Here is a 20,303-nt window from a genome sequence, read left to right on the forward strand (position 1 = left end):
GATTTCAATTCAATTATGATGAAGTTGGAATTTCGACTCACAAGTATGAGATTTTTGATGTGTTGAGCACATTGTGTCCACCTTGTTTTAGACACTTCTAAATCAAATTTGTGTTAATTAAATTGATTGATTAATTCAAAGTTTGTTTAAATTATTTGGTTGTGACGGTTGATTACCTTGGAAATTATAGTTAATCAAGTGATTTTGATTTGGGATTTTGATTGGGTCAATTAGGTAGTTTGTCTAAATGCTAATCAAATACCTTTGTCAATTAAATATTGATTAAATTACTTTATCATGATCGCTTCCAATTCAAACCAATTTCAAAAAAGCACATACCCCAATTCTCGATCCAAATATCGAGCCCATTTTTTAAAAACACCCTTGTAAGTCGATTGCTATTCGCATCGCCATCAACCTCACATAGCTTACTCTTGGGCTTCCTTACAATGAAACCTACTTGGTTATTGATTAATCGAGTAGATGAAATAATACACTAAAATAAAATTCATTTCACAAACTCAAATCATTTTTCAAACCATTCAACTTCAAAAGGATTTTCTCTTTCAAACATAAACCTTGGGATGAAAAGGAGAATAGTAAGCTTTCGCTTCACTATCTCTCGACTATTCGAATAATTGGCGTACGCCATATTGCTCGGATTGTCGTCATTCATTTAAAACCCTAAAAATTCTATAAAATTAAAATCACTCCTCCAAATTATTTATTAATTCTAAAAGGCTTATTTTTAATAATAATCAATCTTTGAATGAAAAGGAGAATAGTGAGCATCCGCTTCATTATCTCTCGATTATTCGAATAATTGGCGTACGCCATATTGCTCGGATTTTCGTCATTCAATTAAAAACCTTAAAAAACTCTATAAAATTAAAATTATTTTCTCAAATTAATTACAAATCCTAAAAGCATTATTTAAATTAATTTTGAATGAAAAGGAGAATAGTAAGCTTCCGCTTTATTATCTCTCGATTATTCGAATAATTGGCGTACGCCATATTGCTCGAATTTTCGTCATTTAATTAAAAACCTTAAAAGACTCTATAAAATTAAAATTATTTTCTCAAATTAATTACAAATGCTAAAAGCATTATTTAAATTAATTTTGAATGAAAAGGAGAATAGTAAGCTTCCGCTTTATTATCTCTCGATTATTCGAATAATTGGCGTACGCCATATTGCTCGAATTTTCGTCATTTAATTAAAAACCTTAAAAAGCTCCAAAATTAAAATCATTTTCCCAATTTAATTATTCTAAAAGTCTCTATTTTAAATAATTAATCTTCAAATGAAAAGGAAATTAATGAGCATCCGCTCCATTATCTCTCGATTATTCGAATAATTGGCGTACGCCATATTGCTCGAATTTTTGTCATTTAATTAAAACCCTAAAACTCCATAAAATTAAAATCATTTCCCCAATTTAATTATTCTAGAAGTCTCTATTTTAATAATTAATCTTTAAATGAAAAGGAGATTAATGAGCATCCGCTTTATTATCTCTCGATTATTCGAATAATTGGCGTACGCCATATTGCTCGAGTCTTCGTCATCAAATTAAAACACAATTGAATAAATTCAAACTATTTTCACAAATCACATACAAACATCTCAAACAAATCAAACCTAACTTCTCGCCCCCGCGCGATTGAAACCAAACAAAACACCCAAACACATCAATTCAACTCGTCACCCCCGCGTGACCAAAACCCTTTTCAAAAGAACACTGTCAATCCTTTCTAATGCGCACAACAAACCAGTGCTTAAGCCTCCGCCGAGGGTAGACAAGCCAAGCGTTTAGCCGTTAGAACGCCGACCTACACAGTCGTTCATCAAAACAAAAACACACCAAAACCGTAGTTGCCCGAACTACGAATGCTCTGATTTCCTTATTGCACTATAAGGATACGTAGGCAGAAGATTGTTGTATCTTCGCGAGCACACTAATAAAAAACCTCCCTTTTCCCATTTTGAGGTCTTCATCCATCTCTATTAAATATTTAATTACTCGAAGAAAGCGAATAACAGTCAATTAACATTCAAATAGCGAATTAGACTAAAAGGTTCCCGTTGAGTACAACGGACGTGAGGGGTGCTAATACCTTCCCCTTGCGTAATCGACTCCCGAACCCGAATATGGTTGCGACGACAATTATTCTATTTTCTAAAAGGTTTTATCGATATTTTCCTATTCCTTCATTGGGATAAATAAAGTTCGGTGGCGACTCTGTTCGAACATAAATTTTTCCGCGACCATCGCGAGGAATCGTATTTTTTGAGATGCGACAAAAGGAAAACAATAAAAATTACTCTTTCAGTAGAGGAACCCGGACGACTTTTTCAGACGACCAATTGTTGAGCTTTTCTCCCGGGACACACGGGCGAATCCAGCTATCTAAGTCACAGTCGCTGTCAGCCTTGTCTTCATCTGCAGCATTGACGATGTGGGGAGAAACCAAACCCCCGCTGGAGAAAGTACCGGCTTCATTCTTCGGAGACCCCGGAGTTTACCCCAATCCAAACATGTCTTCTTTGATGATTGGCTCCATAAATTTGCCCCAGCCTTGGGCATTACCATCTTTAACCATTTCAACAGCTTGCTTGTATGAAGAGATAGAAGTCCCGACCTTCTCAGACTTAGGTGAAAAGACAGCTTCGGGCGCGACCTCACTGATGTTTATGGCTTCGAAGCCCTGACCCAACATCTCATGCATCTCGCCATCCATCTCCACATACTTAAACGTAGACAGGTGGCTAACAAAAATATCCTCTTCACCACAGACAGTGACGACCTGACCTTCTAGTTCATATTTGAGCTTCTGGTGGAGGGTAGAAGTAACAGCACCGGCAACATGAATCTAGGGCCGACCTAGCAGACAGCTATAGGCAGGCTGGATATCCATCACATGAAAGGTGCTCTTGAACACCTGCGGTCCAATCTTAACTGGCAACTCAATTTCGCCAAAGACAACTCTCTTAGAGCCATCAAAAGCCCTCACAACTAAATTACTTGGCCTCAGGATGATGCCATCGCAATCCAACTTCATTAAGGCTTTCTTTGGAAGAACATTTAGAGAAGAGCCTGTATCAACCAAAACATGGGAAAGCACCACCCCTTTGCACTCCATTGTGATATGCAAGGATTTGTTGTGATTCCTGCCCTCAGATGTCAGGTCATAGTCGGTGAAACCTAGCCCATGGCTAGCGTTTACATTTGAAACTACCGACTCTAGCTGGTTAACAGTTATCTCTGGTGGAACATAGGCCATATTCAGTACTTTCAACAAGGCTGCTATGTGAGCCTCAGAGCACATCAATAATGAGAGAATGGAGATCTTTGAGGGTGTCTGATTTAGCTGGTCGACTACCTTGTAGTCACTTTTCTTGATAATCCTCATAAACTCATCCACTTCCTTCTCGAATGCGGTCTTAGGAGGAGCTTCCTCAGTAGTAACCTCTTCGGTGGCTACCTGTTTTCCTTTAGCCTTGGAAGCTGCCTCAGCTTCAGTATTCGTACACAATGTTGATGGTGCAAATAGGCGTCCATTGCGAGTGAAACCACCAACTCCTCCAACATTGTCTACAGCGGAGCTACCTATGTCAAAGTCTTCTTCATTAACTTTCCGCCCCTGGAAGTAGATATCAGCCCCATAGTGCCACGGGATAACACTGTCTTTCTCATACGGAACAGGTCCTGGTACCGTGATGGTGACCGGACTAACCAAAGCCGGTTGAGGGTTGTCAAAGTAAATCGTAACTGGTGCTGGACTTTCGATGTTCACTGTTGTTGGTTCTGTACTTTCTGGGAAATATATTGTTGTCGGAGCAGGTCTCTCGGGAACATATATTTCTTCAGGAGTGAAATAAATCGTCACTGTCGACACACCATTCTTCACTAGACGGGTCTGATCAAACTGAAGACAACCTTCATCTATCAGTTGCTGAATACCTTTCTCAAACTATCACATCCGTTCTCGGCAACTTGACAATTTCTGCACTCTTCCCCACAGTCGAAGTCTTCACTTTATTCACATCAGAAACCAAATTCAAAGTTTCCCCACTATCAACAACATTAATCCTCTGCCCGCCGTGGGTTGGCATCGGGTTTTGGATAACATTAGGCACCGGAGAAATATTGATAGCCTTGGCGTCTCTCAAATCTTGCACCTTTAGCTGGAGAGCCTTGCAATTATCTGTAGTATGGCCAGGTGCGTTGGAGTGAAAAGCACATCTGGCGTTGACATCATAACCTCTAGGCAAACTATTGGGATCGATTGGTGGGGCCAGAGTTCTCAACGTAACCAGATTCATGTCAATCAGCCTGGGAAGTAACACAGAATAAGGCATTGGGATTGGCTCAATGACCCGGTCCATTTGCCTTGGACGTTGTTGATAGTGTCTCGGCTGACCCGGGTTACCTCCTTGTTGTTGATTGTTGTACCGGGGTTGCGGATGATATTGCGGCTGTTGTTGCTGTTGAGGAGCAGGTGTTGGAATAGTGACCGCGGCCACTTGATCTTGATAATAATTAGGGCATCCTCTGCCCCTGCCTCTGCCGGCATACACAATGCTTGTCTCGCCTTCTCTTCTTCGCTGACCGTTACCAGCAACCGGTTTCTTGGAACCTGATGAGCTGGAAGCACTGTTGTCTTGAATTCGGCCCATCTTCAATAGACTCTCGATCCTTTCTCCAACAATTACTATCTCTGCAAAGCTTATTGACGGGCAAGCAGCCAGTCTCCCAATATAATTGCCTTGAAGAGTGTTCATGAACATGTCTGCCACCTCCCTTTCAGACATAGGGGGTTGAACGGACGCAGCAATTTGTCTCCAACGTTGAGCATATTCTCTAAAGGTCTCCTTGGCAGTCTGAGACATTCCTTGCAACAAGGTCCGATTCGGAGCCAAGTCCAAGTTCTATTGATATTGCTTGACAAAAGCCTCTGCCAAGTCATTCCAGCTCTTGATGGTAGTACTGGACAAATGAGAATACCATTCACGAGAAGCTCCAGTTAGACTGTCTTCAAAATAGTACATCCACAACTTTTCATCTTCAGTGTGAGCTCCCAACCTTCCCAAATAAGATTGGAGATGAGTGTGTGGGCAAGAAGCCCCGTTGTATTTCTCAAAAGTAGGGGGTTTGAACTTGTGAGGGATCCTTACTCCCTGAACCAGACCAAGATTTGTGACATCAAAACATAAGGAATTTTGAGACTCCAAAGATTTGAGCTTCTCAGCAAGCTCATCCATACGACGAGTGGTCTCGTGAGCTTCGTCGTGCACAGAGAATTGATCATACTGATAATCTTCAATAACGGGGCGCCCGTTAATCCGAATTCCTTGATTCACATTGTACCTTCCGCCAATACCATTTCCGACATTCCCCGTGTTGCCAACATCACCCGGGTTTCCATCAGCATTTGCGTTACCCGCGTTACCAGTGTTCACAGGGTTATCAGCATTCCCAGGGTTACCAGGGTTCCCCTCAGCATTTGGTATCTCCACCTCTGGATCGGGCCTCGGTTGCTCAACCAATTCCCTCAGCTTTTCCTGGCCTTCTGCCATACCAGTCATCAGTGTCATGAACCGATCCATCCTTTCAAGCATATCAACCAGCACTTTCTGTACCTGGTCCATCGCTAGCTGCGGACGATTTTCCTTTGTCGGGTACCTGTGGACTCGCTTAGGACCAATAATGCCTGAAACAGGGAACAAACTTTAGACACTGCGGTGACACCTGGAAAACAAACAAGGGTTAGTATGCATGGTATGCGATGCACTGCTTATTCAATTTTAAGGCACCCCTCTTAAAAAGGGAATACCCTGCAAATGAACAAGCATGAGATGTTGGATGCAAATATGTAGATGATGTTATGCAATGCAAAGGCATGTCAATCAGGATTGCTGGATCCGCTTGAACATCTGTCAGGTTGCACTGCTTTGGAACCAACGGTCACCAACAAGAACCGATCAATAGGCACCAACAGAACAAGTCACCATCGGTACCTGTAAATGATTTATTCCCGCCCCACTCACGGGTGTAATCTAGGCCAGGGTAAGGTCAAGAGAAACGCAGGATAAACAATCCTTTCAAGAATATCATCATATGCACACCAGGCGTATGCAACGATAATACCCCATCAGAATCTGAACTGCTCGTGATACCATGTTCCGCTAAGTGGCGCCATACCACCCGCTTCCCATGAATCACTCTATTCCTAGGTGTCCTAAGGTTCACTCATAGCCTGTGTATTGGGCCTTTTACCTCTTGTGGAACATCCCATCCCAACAAACAGAAACAGCAGATATGGCAATCACATGTACACAATGCAATAAGATAAAGCAGATAAATGCCGAAAATAAATAACTGTACAAAAGAAATGAACACCCAATAAACAAACAACCTACAAAAGCTAGGAGGGACTCGCTTAGGGAAACAGGGTCCCCAGCAGAGTCGCCAGCTGTCGCAACCTCCCTGCGAAAAAAAACAACCGGCGAAAAAGATAAGACAGAAGAGTCGCCACCGTGCGTTATTTATCCCAAAGGAGGGAAAGGAAACGCTCGAAGTAAACCTGGAAAAAGGAAAGGAAAAGACAAGGTCTCGCAACCAAATCTTGGGTTCGGGAGTCCATTATGCGAAGGGAAGGTATTAGCACCCCTACGCATCCGTAGTACTCTACGGGATCCACTCTTGTAGTTCTTATGTAAAGGGTGTGGGTTATCTAATGTACTATTTACTAAAAAAAAGGGTCTAAAGGAAATGACTCGCACGGATGTCGCATCCACTGCATACGTATCCCATTTGAATATGAGAATCAGAGTCTTCGTAGCTCGGCTACCTATGGGTTAGGGAGGGAGTGTGCTCGGTAAGACATCGCGTCTTATGCCTACGTATCTCATCTGGAATGAGAATCAGAGCAAGCCGTAGTTCGGATAACTACAGGTTAAGGGTTGTGTTTTGGGGTGAACGACGTTACTACGCAATCTACCGGGTGCTCGACCTTTGGAGACTTACTAGCCTGTAGTAGAAGGAGTAAATGTGTTCTTAGGAGAAGAAAAATCAATGAGTTTGTTGGTGTTTAGGAACCCTCATGCAAAAGGGGTAATGAGGATAAGACCTCATAGCTCTTAACCCTGGACAGGGTGAACTCATGACAAAAGTGGGGGTTCAGAAAGGTGGAACCCTCTCCACTGAGTTACCGAACAAAAGATCTGGGGTTTTTGTTCTGAAGCATCGACACGTAGTGTGATCTTAAAGAACGACGCACTGAATAACGGGGGATTGACTATTGATTCCTTTTATCCGTCAATTGCCTCTTCGGAGGTCTTTAGGCAAAAAAAGTAGTAAAATGCGGTAAAGATAAAGGGGGTTAAGAGATCTACCACACGAATAAAGATCCGAAGCAACATCAAATAAAGAAATAAGAAACCCAGAGATCTCCCAAGCTAGCACCATCAAAGAAAGCGAGTCAGTACAGGTAATCGGAATAAACCTCCAGGTGGTATCCCACAAATAAAGTGGAACACCAGGCAAGCCATCTCTGCAAGAGTCACATGAGCCCTCACAAAACAAAACGTAATAAACAGGTTAGAGAAACAAGATAGGGTAATCAAGAGTTGCCCCCAAATCAAAATGTGACCACATGAATCATGCCGTTAAAATTTACAAAAAGCTTACAAAAAGCAACCAAGGGTAGGAGGCCTAAACCTCTTGTCAAACACATGCATCAAAAGGGTATCAAATTCACCCATAATACCTCATACATTCAGAGCATTCAAATTAAAAGCATAAAGTAATGGGAATAAGGCAAACCTGACTGGAGAGATCGAATGAAATTGAATTGCCCGGTTGGGTTTGCAAAGCAATCTGAGGGTTTATATGAGATGGAATTGGTTCTTTGCAGACGAGTTCCCTTCAGTCTCTGGAGGTTGCTCTGAACTCTGTTAGCTCTTCTCTCACTATCTTTTTCTCAGCCAGGGTAATAGGAATATAATAATGGCCTTTTGCTTCACTAAAACTATGAATTTATAACCTGATTTTTGTGGACCTGTGGGCTCAGATGAGAGAGGCCCAAGTCCAAAATTTTTCTGTTATATTTTATTTAATTATTTATTTATTTATTATTATTTTTTTTTTCGTTTTTTTTCTCGTTTTTTTATTTATTTATTTTTTTTATTTTTTTGAAACATGTGGGCTTCGTCTAGCGAGCATGACAGTTCAAGAAATTCCTTTGAGCTTAGGTGATTCTGGTGGCTTTTCTTGGGACTCGCTAGGCGACCCATTCTGCTCGCCTAGCGAGCATGACAGCTCATGAATAAACTTTTTCTCCTTCAAGATTAACGTTTTGACTGACGAATAGACCCCTGTTGGAAGTAACTCAAGTCTTTCCCTTGTGTTGACTGATCATCTAAATAGAACCCACAAAGTGTCCTGGATGATGTTCAAGCTTCTTGGAGCTAATCCCGATTGACATGATGAAATGCAATGTATCTAATTCTGATTGATAATGATGAAATGCAATGTGAAATGTTAAATGACCTAAAAATTAATGCATGAATGAGGAGGGAAAATTTTGGGGTGTTACACCTGGCATAGTAAAATCTCTGATAAACATGATGTCTTCATTTGGAAAGTCAAACTTCAACGGTTGGTAGCCTTTAACAGGCAGGTGGGCTAGATAGTCAGACATAATACTCCCCTTTATTGCTTTCTGGGTCACATACTGTATGTCATACTCGGTTAGCAGCATTTTCCACCAGGAAATTCTACCGGTAACAACAGGCTTTTCGAATATATATTTTATCGAATCCATCTTGGATATCAATAAAGTAGTATGGCAAATCAAATATTGTCTCAGGCATTGAGCAACCCAAGTCAAGGCACAATAAGTCTTCTCTAAAAGTGAGTATCGGGTCTCATATTCAGTGAATTTCTTGCTGAGATAGTAGATAGCATGTTCTTTCTTGCCTATGTCGTCATGTTGACCCAAAACACAACCCATAGATTCATCCAACACTATCAGATACATAATCAGTGGTCTACCAGGAACCGGTGGTACCAGGATTGGTGGTTCTTGCAAGTACTTTTTTATTTTATTGAATGCCCCTTGGCAATCGTCGTTCCACACAATCGATTGATTCTTTCTTAACAACTTGAAAATCGGTTCGCAGGTAGCTGTCATGTGAGATATGAATCTGGAGATGTAATTAAGTCGCCCAAGGAAGCCTCCGACTTCTTTTTCTGTTCGGGGAGCTGGCATATCTTGGATAGCTCAAACTTTGTCGGGATCAACTTCAATACCCTTCTGACTGACCATGAAACCCAGGAGTTTACCTGATCGGACTCCAAAAGTACATTTAGTCGGATTCAGACGCAGTTTAAACTTTCAGAGTCTGACAAATAACTTTCTCAGATTAACTAGGTGATCTTCCTCAGTTATGGATTTGGCAATCATGTCGTCCACGTAAACCTCGATCTCTTCATGAATCATGTCGTGAACGAGTGTTACCATGGCACATTGATATGTTGCCCCTGCATTCTTCAAGCCGAATGGCATGACTTTGTAGCAGTAAGTTCCCCAAGGTGTGATAAAGGTTGTCTTCTCCATATCATCTGGTGACATCTTTATCTGATTATACTCGGAGAACCCATCCATGAAAGAAAAGACGGAGAATTGAGCTGTGTTGTCGACCAAAACGTCAATATGAGGCAAAGGGAAGTCATCCTTTGGGCTGGCTCTATTGAGGTCTCAATAGTCTACACACATCCTGTCTTTTCCATCTTTCTTAGGAACTGGAACGATATTAGCAACCCAATGCGGATACTCAGAAATGGCTAAGAAGCCATTGTCTAGCTGATTTTAAACCTCTTCCTTGATCTTGAGTTCCATATCAGGTCTGGTCCTTCTGAGCTTCTGCTTGACCGGAGGACATTCGGGCTTAAGCGGTAGATGATGTTCAACAATGCTAATTTCTAACCCTGGCATATCTTGATACGACCAAGCGAAGACGTCCACATATTCATGCAACAGATCTACCAACTCGGAGTGTACATGCTTGGCGAGAGATGCCCCAACTTTTTCCTCTTTTTTGTCAGTTTCAGAACCCAAGTTAATGACATCCACTGGTTCTTTGTATGGATGAATCTCCTTCTCTTCGTGCTCGTTCAGCCGGTAATTCGTAATCTTCCTCACTGTCATCCTCAGCTTGGTTGATTGGAAGTCCAGATTCACAGTTGATTTTAACCAAGTTGTAATCAGTGGTTTTATTTTCTCTGCATATGATGAGCTTATTTTAGTATGCTTTTTTTTAGAAAAAGTGGAAAAAGAAAAAAAGAAATCTTTTGTCATTTCGTTGTTTTTAGTGAAAACAAAAAATAACTGAAAGAAAAGTTACACGAGTTTTGCATGCAAAAAGTACATTTATTTATTCACATAATACTCTTAAACATGGGGGCCCTTACAAGATATCCTCTTGTCACGGGCAGGGACGAGGGACGGAGAAAATAAAATGCATTACGTTTTTTCCGAGTACACCATAGGTATTACAGTGGTCGTCCAATTGGGAAGCTTGAATCCTGGAGGACGTCTGCGAATGAGGCTGGTGCCCCTGGCTTGTTACCACTGGACTCTCCGATGACTGCTACGGTATGCTCATTTTCATAGTCGGCGTTGCTGAACTTGACCGGGCTGAATTACTTTTTCTTCGGACCCACCTTGCGTGTTGCTGGGTGATAACCGATACCAAACCTGTCGCGCTTTTCTGCCACATTGACGACCTTGCCCCAACCGGGAAGCGGGCCTTTCTCCAATGTCTGATTGGCACTCTTCGCTGAGGATAGGATGGTAGCGGATGATTGATTGTTGTTGGCGGATGCGGAACTGACATCTTCAAGTTCTAGACAGTGGAGCGGAACCTCGACGATCCCCTCATCTGTTTCAACATATATGAAGGAGGAGAGTTCACTGACCAACAAATTTTCTTCCCCACACACAATTACCAGCTTGTCATCTATCAAGTACTTCAACTTCTAGTGCAAAGTAGAAGTGACTGCCCCAGCGGCATGAATCCGTGGTCGGCCCAACAAACAACTGTAGGCTGGGTTGATGTCCATGACTTGAAAAGTGATATCGAACTGGTGTGGTCCAACACAAATAGGCAAATTGACTTCCCCAATTACCTGCCTTCAGGAACCATCGAAAGCTCTAACAATCAATTCACTGGTTCTCATCTCGGGCCCCTTGAACTGTAACTGACTAAATGTAGATTTTGGCAATACATTAAGCAAGGATCCAATATCAACAAGGACTCGGGATAAGAGGGATTCAGTACATGTGACCGAAATATGTAGTGCTTTGTTGTGGGCCTTTCCCTTAGGAGGTAACTCTGCTTCATTAAATCCCAGATACCTACTAGCGGTGATGTTGGCAACCACGTCGTCAAATTGATCGACCGTGATATCTTGCATCACGTGAGCAGCATTTAGAACTTTCAGCAATGCTTTGCGATGAGCCTCAAAACTCAATAGCAAAGACAAAATTGATATTTTGGAAGGCGTCTGATTCAACTGTTCAACAATCTTGAAGTCACTCTTTCTGATCAGTTTGAGGAATTCCTGACTTTCCTCAAAAGTGATACTCTTCTTGTGATCATCAGACTGTTCTTTTTCAACCATCAGCCCTTTCCCCTTGGAGACTTCGGCCTCTGCAACTTTATCATTGTCAATAACTCTCGTCAATACCAGAGCAGTTGTCACGGTCGGAGTGGCAAGTACAGTTGTCTTTGCTTGCGGAGTAAGCATGGGAGTTGCCTTCTCTTTAGGTGAGACAACTGTGGGTGCTGGAGACACCCTAGGAGTGAATTTAGGAGCGAACACACGGCCACTTCGAGTCATGCCTCCCGCTCCAGCGATGTTGACGATCTTTGTATCAGGAATGCGGATTTTTTTCCCTCCCAAATACATTGTGGTCTTATAATTCCAAGGCACTGCCTTGGTATTTTGATACGGAAACGGAGTTGGAACACGGAAATAGATCGGCTGAGTCCTCTTGGGAGGAGCTTCAACCTTCTTCTTCCTGTATATAATAGTTATTGGTTCAATTTCCTCTACCTCTTCTGCTGCTTGAGCTCTAGAGAACTGTATTAACCCTTGGTCCATTAGTGCATGCACACACCCTTTCAACTGCTCGCAACTATCTGGATCAAACTCGCATAATGTACAATCTTCATGCACCTCTTCTAAAAACCCAAACTGTTCAAGCTTTTGTAACACAACGGACATTGGAGTCTTCACCTCTTCAACTTTTAGTACGACTTCGGCATTTACCTCCTCAATCACGACGTTGACTGATGTGCCACTATGATTCGGCAAAGGATTGATCTTTACATTCGGGTTTTCTTCGGAGAAGGTCAGGATGTTCTGGTTTATCAAGTCTTGAATCTTGCACTTAAGTGCCCAACAATTTTCTGTAGAGTGCCCTATGAATCTGGCACGATACGCGCATGAAGCATTAGGATCGTGGTTGTTGTGGAATGGAGGAGTGGCCACGGGAAATTCCTTTGGTATGATCTCCTCTACATGAACTAGACAATGGACTAATTCGGAGTACAACACCGGAATTTTTTCAAACTGGGGTCGGTTCCCAAAATTGTTTCCTCGATTCTGTGCTCGATTATATTGTTGGTTTGGATTTCTCTGAGTGGATGTTGATTGTCGATTGTCTCTCTGCGGTTGATACTGGAAAGATGGCTGTTGGTATTGAGCTGCGGCAATGTATTGGTATGGGTAATATGGCATAGGGGTTGTCGTAACTCGATATTGGGGACGAGCCTTCACCATTACAGCGTTTGCTTCCCCCTCCTTTTTATTTGTGAAGCCCCCATGCGGTCTCTTGTTGACTGTCTGCGGCGCGGTCGTGTATGTTATCTTTCCTGATTTCAGCCCACTCTCAACATGTTCCCCAATAGTGACCATATCGGCGAAGTTTGTTGATGAACTGCCAATCATTTTCTCAAAATATAGCCCTTGTAGCGTACCCATGAAGATGTCAACCAACTCATTGTCAGATAGTGCTGGTCAGACCCTAGACTCCATTTCACGCCACCGTTGAGCATACTCCTTGAAGGTTTCATTAGATCTTTGCGACTGGTTCTGTAGTTGAAGCCTTGTTGGAGCCATGTCAAGGTTGTACTTGTATTGTTTCAAAAATGCCTCGGAGAGGTCCCTCCATGATTGGATATTTGAGCACTCCAAACTCATATACCAATCCAAGGAAGCCCCAGTGAGGCTATCTTGGAAGCAATGAATCAGGAGGTTTTCATTATCAATGTGCGAAGCCATCTTCCTACAATACATAGTGAGATGACTGCAGGGACAACTAAGACCTTTGTACTTGGGGAGATCGGGCACCTTGAACTTTTGAGGAAACACCAGGTTCGTGACCAAGCAGAGGTCTCGAGCGTCTATGCCAAAATAAGAGAAGCCCTTAATGGCCCTTATTTTGTCGTCCAAGAGCTGGTAATCCTCCAATTTGGTCGGATCAACAACGAGAGGAGCGACCTGACTGGCCAGTCGAGAGGCTTCAGGATCGATTGGCGTTGGCATGTTCGGGTTGAACCACATTGGCGGGTAAGAGAAACCTGGTGGCATAGTCTGAGCAGCAGTAGCAGGTTGAAAATATTGCATCCCAGGATGAGCATTGGGGGGTTGAGGTTCACCTACCTGCATATACTGGGATGCAGGATTCATCATCATGGGCACAGAGCCTGTCCCTGGGTAGCCAAAAGGGACGGGGATCTGGCCGATGCTCGCAGCTTGGGCATCCTGACTAGGCAGTCGAAAATGGAGGCGCAGGCCCCGGTAGTCTTCTTCTTCATTGGGGAGGTCGTTAGGGACCTGACCCTGGTTGTCCTCCGGGTCAGCAGTAATGACCGGAGTAGTTTGGAGAGCGGGGAGAACCCAAGGGAAACCAGAGTTTCCAACAGCAGCAGTAAGAGCAGAATGAGGGAAGAAGGCTCCCTCACTAGTGAGGCTAGCAACAAGGTGTGGAGGCATTCCCCACGGGTAGGTGTAGCGGTGTATTCGTCGCTATATGATCTATCGATTAAACCATAAGCTAAGAGATACATTGAAATTTCGAGTCGCCACCGCACTTTTATTTATCCAAAGGATTGGCTAAAAAGCGAACAAAAGCCTAAGAAGTTTTACACGTAGAAAACTAATAAAAAGATCAGAGATTCTGGGTAAGGGGTAAATTACGCAATGGGAAGGTGTTAGGCACCCACTACGTCCTAGGTACTCCTAGGGAGCCCTTTTCACACTTGTTGTAAAAGATTGTTATTTGTTATGACGTAAGGATTGTGCAAACATGATTGGGATGATGAGAAAAGAATATACAAGTTAGTTATTTTTGTGTTATTGGGTTTGAACGGATGAACCCGCTGCCTACGTACCTTCCATCAAAGGTAAGGATCAAAACGCCGTAGTTCGGCTAAAAGATTTCCAAAAGTTGGTGGATTCAGTTTTAAACACAAGCACTGAGGCTTTTCATTATCAATGGGAGAACACTCGACCAAAAACAACATCCACCATGCGAGAATAGCTTCGACGTACTAGAGGGGTTAGCCCTGTTTTCAGTACGGAAGTCTTACTGTCGACTCACTAAGGATAGGCAAGATTTACATCAACCACAAAGATAATTGAAACCTATGGCTAATGTGAAAAGATTAACAATGGACAGAGCCAAAACAAGTGAATGAGTGATGTTAATTGATTATGATTATGAAAATGAAGTCAAAGTATGATTAAGATTGATTCAAAGAAGTATTATGAAAATGAAGTTTTGAAAAAAAAAAGTCAAGGACTTGGGGTCCAGGTTTTTAGTTTGAAAACATGAGGATGTTTGCACAACACTTATGTCAAGTTTGAAAGATAAAGTGTGAAAAGGTTTAGGACATAATGAATGATGAATGGATGAGGATGGGAAGTAAAACTTCTTAGAAGGTTCACTTCTTGGGATCATATAGCAGATGATTCAAGTGTGTCCTTTGGAATAGCAATGGATAATAACAAACAAACAAAGCAAAGAAAGGCGGATACCGGATGCCAATCAATGGTCTTATACCAATCTCCTAAAACAAAACGGGATATCAGAAGCCACTCAATGGACTTACACTAATCTCCACAGGCAAAGAAATAAAAAGCGGATACCGGATACCAATAGATGGATTTACACCAGTCTCCTAAAACAGAAACAGGATATCAGGAGCCACTCAATGGACTTACACTAATCTCCTCAGAAGAAAAACAAAGATGAAACATGGAAGTCAACTGCCAATCTGTCTGGACTTAGGTTAACTCCACAAATATGCTCATAGGAATACCAATGCCACGTTACAGGGACTTACAATGGATCCTCACATACAAGAACAAAACAACATGTGATCATAGGAGTGCAAATGCCAACTTACAGGGACTTATAATTGCAACCTCTCACACAAACAGATGAGCAAGTTATGATCACAGGAAAGCAGATGCCAACTTACAGGGACTTATAACTGCAACCTCACATACAAAACCAAACAGATCAAATTATGATCACAGGATAACAGATGCCAACTTACAGGGACTTATAACTGTATCCTCACAATCAAACAGATAGAACAAAAGATATGAGTGACCAATGAGGTCTTACACTCTATCCTTCCACATCACAGGAGCAAATGCCAAAGCAATGGACTTACAATTGACCTCAATGGGCAAGCAACAATGATAGCATCACAAAAGCAAATGAGATGATCATGCACTAATGGCAATTGATGATGATGATGGATGCATAACATACAGGCAAGCAAGTGCACATGAAGCAATCAATCAATCAATGAATATCAAACAACACACTCTATAGCCAAAACAAGGGGCTCACACAAAAGGGTTTGACTTTGAAAGTCCACTGTAATAGGTAAAAGTCGCTCTTAACCTTGCCATTGAGAGGCTAAGGTGAAGCAGATGAAAAGGAGATGAGGGGTGTGCCTCATTGCTTCTATCTCAGATCAGAGAGAGCATCAAATAATGGAAAGTGGGGGAGTTCAGAATGATGGAACTCTTTCCCCTTTATTGACTCGATTAGATCTTGGGTTTTTATCTCAATGCTTCAACCATGTAATGGGAGCAAAGAGAGGACACACTGAATAGTGGGGGATAGATTGCTTATCCCTACCTTCCACCAATTGCCTTACTTGAAGGACTTTTCCTGCTTGGGACAATTTTAAACACACACAGGCATTGCCTCTTAAGGAGGACTTCAGACAGTTTGCCCGGTCAAATAACAGACCGGGTCTCCAGACTACATGAAGAAGAAAGGTTATACCTCAAAGCAAATGCTAAATAGCAAAGCAAGCAAGTTCAAAGAACTTAAGCAACTAAAGTACCTGCAAAAGTCAAACCAATTAGTAAACAGCTCAACAGTCAAAATCAAAAGGAAATGAACCAATTGTCAACCACAGAGGGACCAATTGTGCAAGGCACAAAGACTCAAGTATGTGAGTCACACCTACAAAACAAAGGTTAGCACATTAAACAATCAAACTAAAACACATTTGAATGATCCTCAAGGCATTGGTGCTTAACCTGAAACAGATGAACTCAACATAAGCTTAGAAGACCACTAGGACTAGCCTAGGGTCAAAGATGAAAGAAAAAGTCAAGGCAGCAAGGAAAAGTCAACCCAAACCAAGTCTAAACATTCAAGAAGCATTCTCAATTGGATTCATAAACACATCATGCATCATTGTCATTTCATACACAAAAGAATGCAAAGCATGGCAAGAAAGAGCACAAATAGGTCAACAGCAAGACCTTATTCAAAAGTCAACTCCAACATTCTCAAAAATCATGAAATAAATCACACTCAATCCTAACATCTAACATGGTATACATGTAAAATTTCATGGCATTTGGATGAGAGGAAGGCAGTCAAGTAAAATCATGAAGTCAAACCAAATTCAAGTAAGCATGATGAAAGTCAACAAGCATGGGTCAACTTCAAAAAATCATATCAATTTGAAAACAGAAGAGAAATGAATGAGATTAACACCAATGCAAAGTTTGAGATGTCTAGTTATCACATATGAAATTTCATGGTCATACAATAAGATCTGAGAATTTCACAAAAGATATGGCAATGTGTATCACAAAAAGTCAACAAATGACTAAGCATGGAAGAAAATTCACAATCAAATGGAAAACAGCATGATTAATTCCAAGAAAATTCATACACAAACTAGACATGTGATGGATGATTCATGCAAAATTTGGGATCATTTGGATGTAAGGAAGCATGTGAACAAAAATTGAGAAAATGCATATCATTCATGTAGCACCAAATGTAACACATAACTTCAAAAATTCATAACTCTCAATCCACAAAAGATAAATGCACAAACTCTATATGGAAACAAAGGTCAATGTGTCTAGTTTTACCACAAAAAATTTCAGGCTCATTGGATACAACATGAGTATTTCACAATAGGAATGGCAATGTGTATTATTTATGCATACATGTTGGGAAAATAATTATCATTTAAAATCCAGCCACTGAAAAATTAATTAAAATTCACAATAAAATACTAGACTCATTTGTGATCATGATGGAAAAAATTGCATGATTTTTGGATGAAATGTGAAAGCGAAATTAATTTGTGAAGTTGAGTGATATTTGGATGCAATATGAACAAAAGGCATGGCATAATGGAGTCAAAGCAAAGTCAACCGTGGCATTAGTGTAATTACTGAAGCCACTAAGTAAAACGACCGTGCATTGGGGGAGAGAACGAAATGTTCTCATTGGCTCTCAGCCAATGGAACAGTAAAGCTGGCCAATGGATGAATTTCTGGGTTTAAGACATAAACCCTAGGGTTTACATACAGCAGGGCAATGGCATCTCCAACATCAAAACAAAATTCGACCATCACACAATCAACATAGCATTTAGCAATGTTCACATAGCAACCAAACAACAATATGCAACACAGTTCATATGGTTTTTTCTAGGAATTTTCGAGGGTTTTAGAACAACAGCATGGCTTCATGTTCAGCTTCAAGTTCGACCAATAATCATACATGAACAGCACATATTCAGCATCAAGAAACAAGCACGGCTATGCAACCTCATCATCATACAACATTAACCAACAACAAGACAGACATTAACCATAGGAAATTCTGGACAGGGTAAGTTTACACAACAGCAACATTCATTATCATCATGCAAAATCATCGAGAATCAACATGCCCAGAAAATGAATATTACACCCACCAGCATGATAAACAAACATCATTCGCACATATTTTAGCAGCCATGATCAACAAATCGAGTTAAAGCAAAAGAATCATACAAAAACCACCTTGCACATGAAACTTTAACATCAGATTTCTTCCACATAACTCAACCATTTAATACGATATAAGCAGCCATGAACTCAGTGATACATGCTCTACCAGAAACATACCATGGTTTGGAGAAAAGGAAGATCGAGAAACTTACTTGTTTTGGAAGAAAATTAAAAACAGGGCTGCTTTGATGGATTTAAGGGCAAACAGGTGAAGATGATGCTTGGCAATGATGAATCCTTGAGGAAAATGAGCTCGATGATGCTTGGAAGCTCCCACGATTCAAACTGCCATTTGAGCTGCTTGGAGAAAACAGGTTCTGAAGATGGAATTCCAGCAGGGGAATGAGGGCTCAAAGGAATCTCAAATGAGGTTTAGATGATGGAGGATGCAAAGGTTCCTTGAGTCCTTTTAATGGCTTGTGCAGAAATTCTGTTTTGGCCCCAAAATGCAAGATGAGAGTGAGAGTGTTTTTGTGATAGCTGCTGCGTGTCTGCTAGGGTTGGATGCAGAAAATGCAGCTTAAATACCATCTGTTTTGTTTTGGTTTAAGACATGCTAAGCTGGTTTAGTGTGAAATGAAGTATTGGCCATTTTGCTAATTGTACCAAAGTGGATAATGGAGGTGTGTTTGTGGCTGAGTTGGGCTTGGAATGAGCTGTAGACAGACCATGTAAATGCTGTTTTTAGTCTGTACTTGAATTGCTAACTTGGTTTTTGCTTAATGAAGCTAATTGCACAATTTAACAATTTTGCATAAGTGTAAAATGGAGGTGTGAGTTTGGTCGAAATGGGCCTCACAACAGGCTGCTACTGACCCTTGCCAATTGCTGTTTGTTGTTGCTCATAAAGTGCTGCACTTTGTTTTGTTCAAAATGAAGTAATTGCATTATTTGCCAATTTTCAAGTTTTGCACTTTGGTCCATAATGATAGTGTAATGGTGGTATGAACATGGTTTTGGAATTGGAACAAGTCACAAATGACATATGAAACATTTCCCAATTGGCCAAATCAAGAAAAAGTCAAAGAATCAAAAAGTCAAACTTGAGTCAAACTTGTCTTTTTAATGAAATAGGTCCAAAAATGCCATTTTGATTGGTAAGGTTTTGATGGATGAAATTTATATTTTTGGAAAGAGGATGAAAAATGTGGTTTGTAGGAAAAAACCCCACCAAATTTGGCCTTATGGTTTGAGAGATATGGCTTGTTGAAGTTCAAAAATTGGTGAAAATGAATTGATCATATCTTGACAACCACACATGGGATTTGAGAGTTTTTGGACTTTTTGAAAATGGGAGAACAAGATCTTCAACTTTCATGTTGGGCAAAAAATCATTTGAAGCTTGTATCAAGATGTAAGTTGAGGATCAAGAAGTTTCCATTTTTGACAGTTGAAATTACAGGTCCACTTTCTATTTTTGGAAAAATTTCTGTTTGACTTGATTTTCTTCCATGATGAGGTTGAACATGATAGATGAGGCTTGTACAAGTATGAATGAGCTTCTTCAAATCAATTCTATCCATCAAATCCTTGATTAAATCAACAGTTGACCAAGTTTGTCTTTTCTAGGGTTTTGGATGACTGAAGCACTTCTGATGAATTCCAAACCCTGATTCCTTGAGACCATGACTTCAAATGATGTCCCAAGTTGTATGAACTCTTGATTATTGACCATGGTGCCCAAAATTCTGCAAGAATGGCCACCATCCATTGCTTTGACTGACTGTTGACTGTCTTTGACCTAATTATTGATGATTGCTTCAACTGCAAGCAACAAGGTTAGACTGACAATATTTTTGTACTTTTTGAATGATAAACATATGAAAGCAAAGATATACAAATGCAAAGTATGCTTGGTGATCAAGAATCAACTCACAAGGCAACCTACCCACTA

General features: G+C 41.1%; 1 protein-coding gene across 1 annotated transcript; it reads right to left on the minus strand.

Annotated features, from left to right (window-relative positions):
• Window positions 1-11,203: 11,203 nt before the first annotated feature.
• Window positions 11,204-12,991, minus strand: LOC127106344 (uncharacterized). Its single transcript, XM_051043651.1, has one exon. The coding sequence runs from the start codon at window positions 12,989-12,991 to the stop codon at window positions 11,204-11,206; it is 1,788 nt and encodes a 595-aa protein (XP_050899608.1).
• Window positions 12,992-20,303: the final 7,312 nt, after the last annotated feature.

The sequence above is a fragment of the Lathyrus oleraceus genome, chromosome 1, assembly GCF_024323335.1.
Source record: "Lathyrus oleraceus cultivar Zhongwan6 chromosome 1, CAAS_Psat_ZW6_1.0, whole genome shotgun sequence".
Taxonomy (NCBI): domain Eukaryota; kingdom Viridiplantae; phylum Streptophyta; class Magnoliopsida; order Fabales; family Fabaceae; genus Lathyrus; species Lathyrus oleraceus.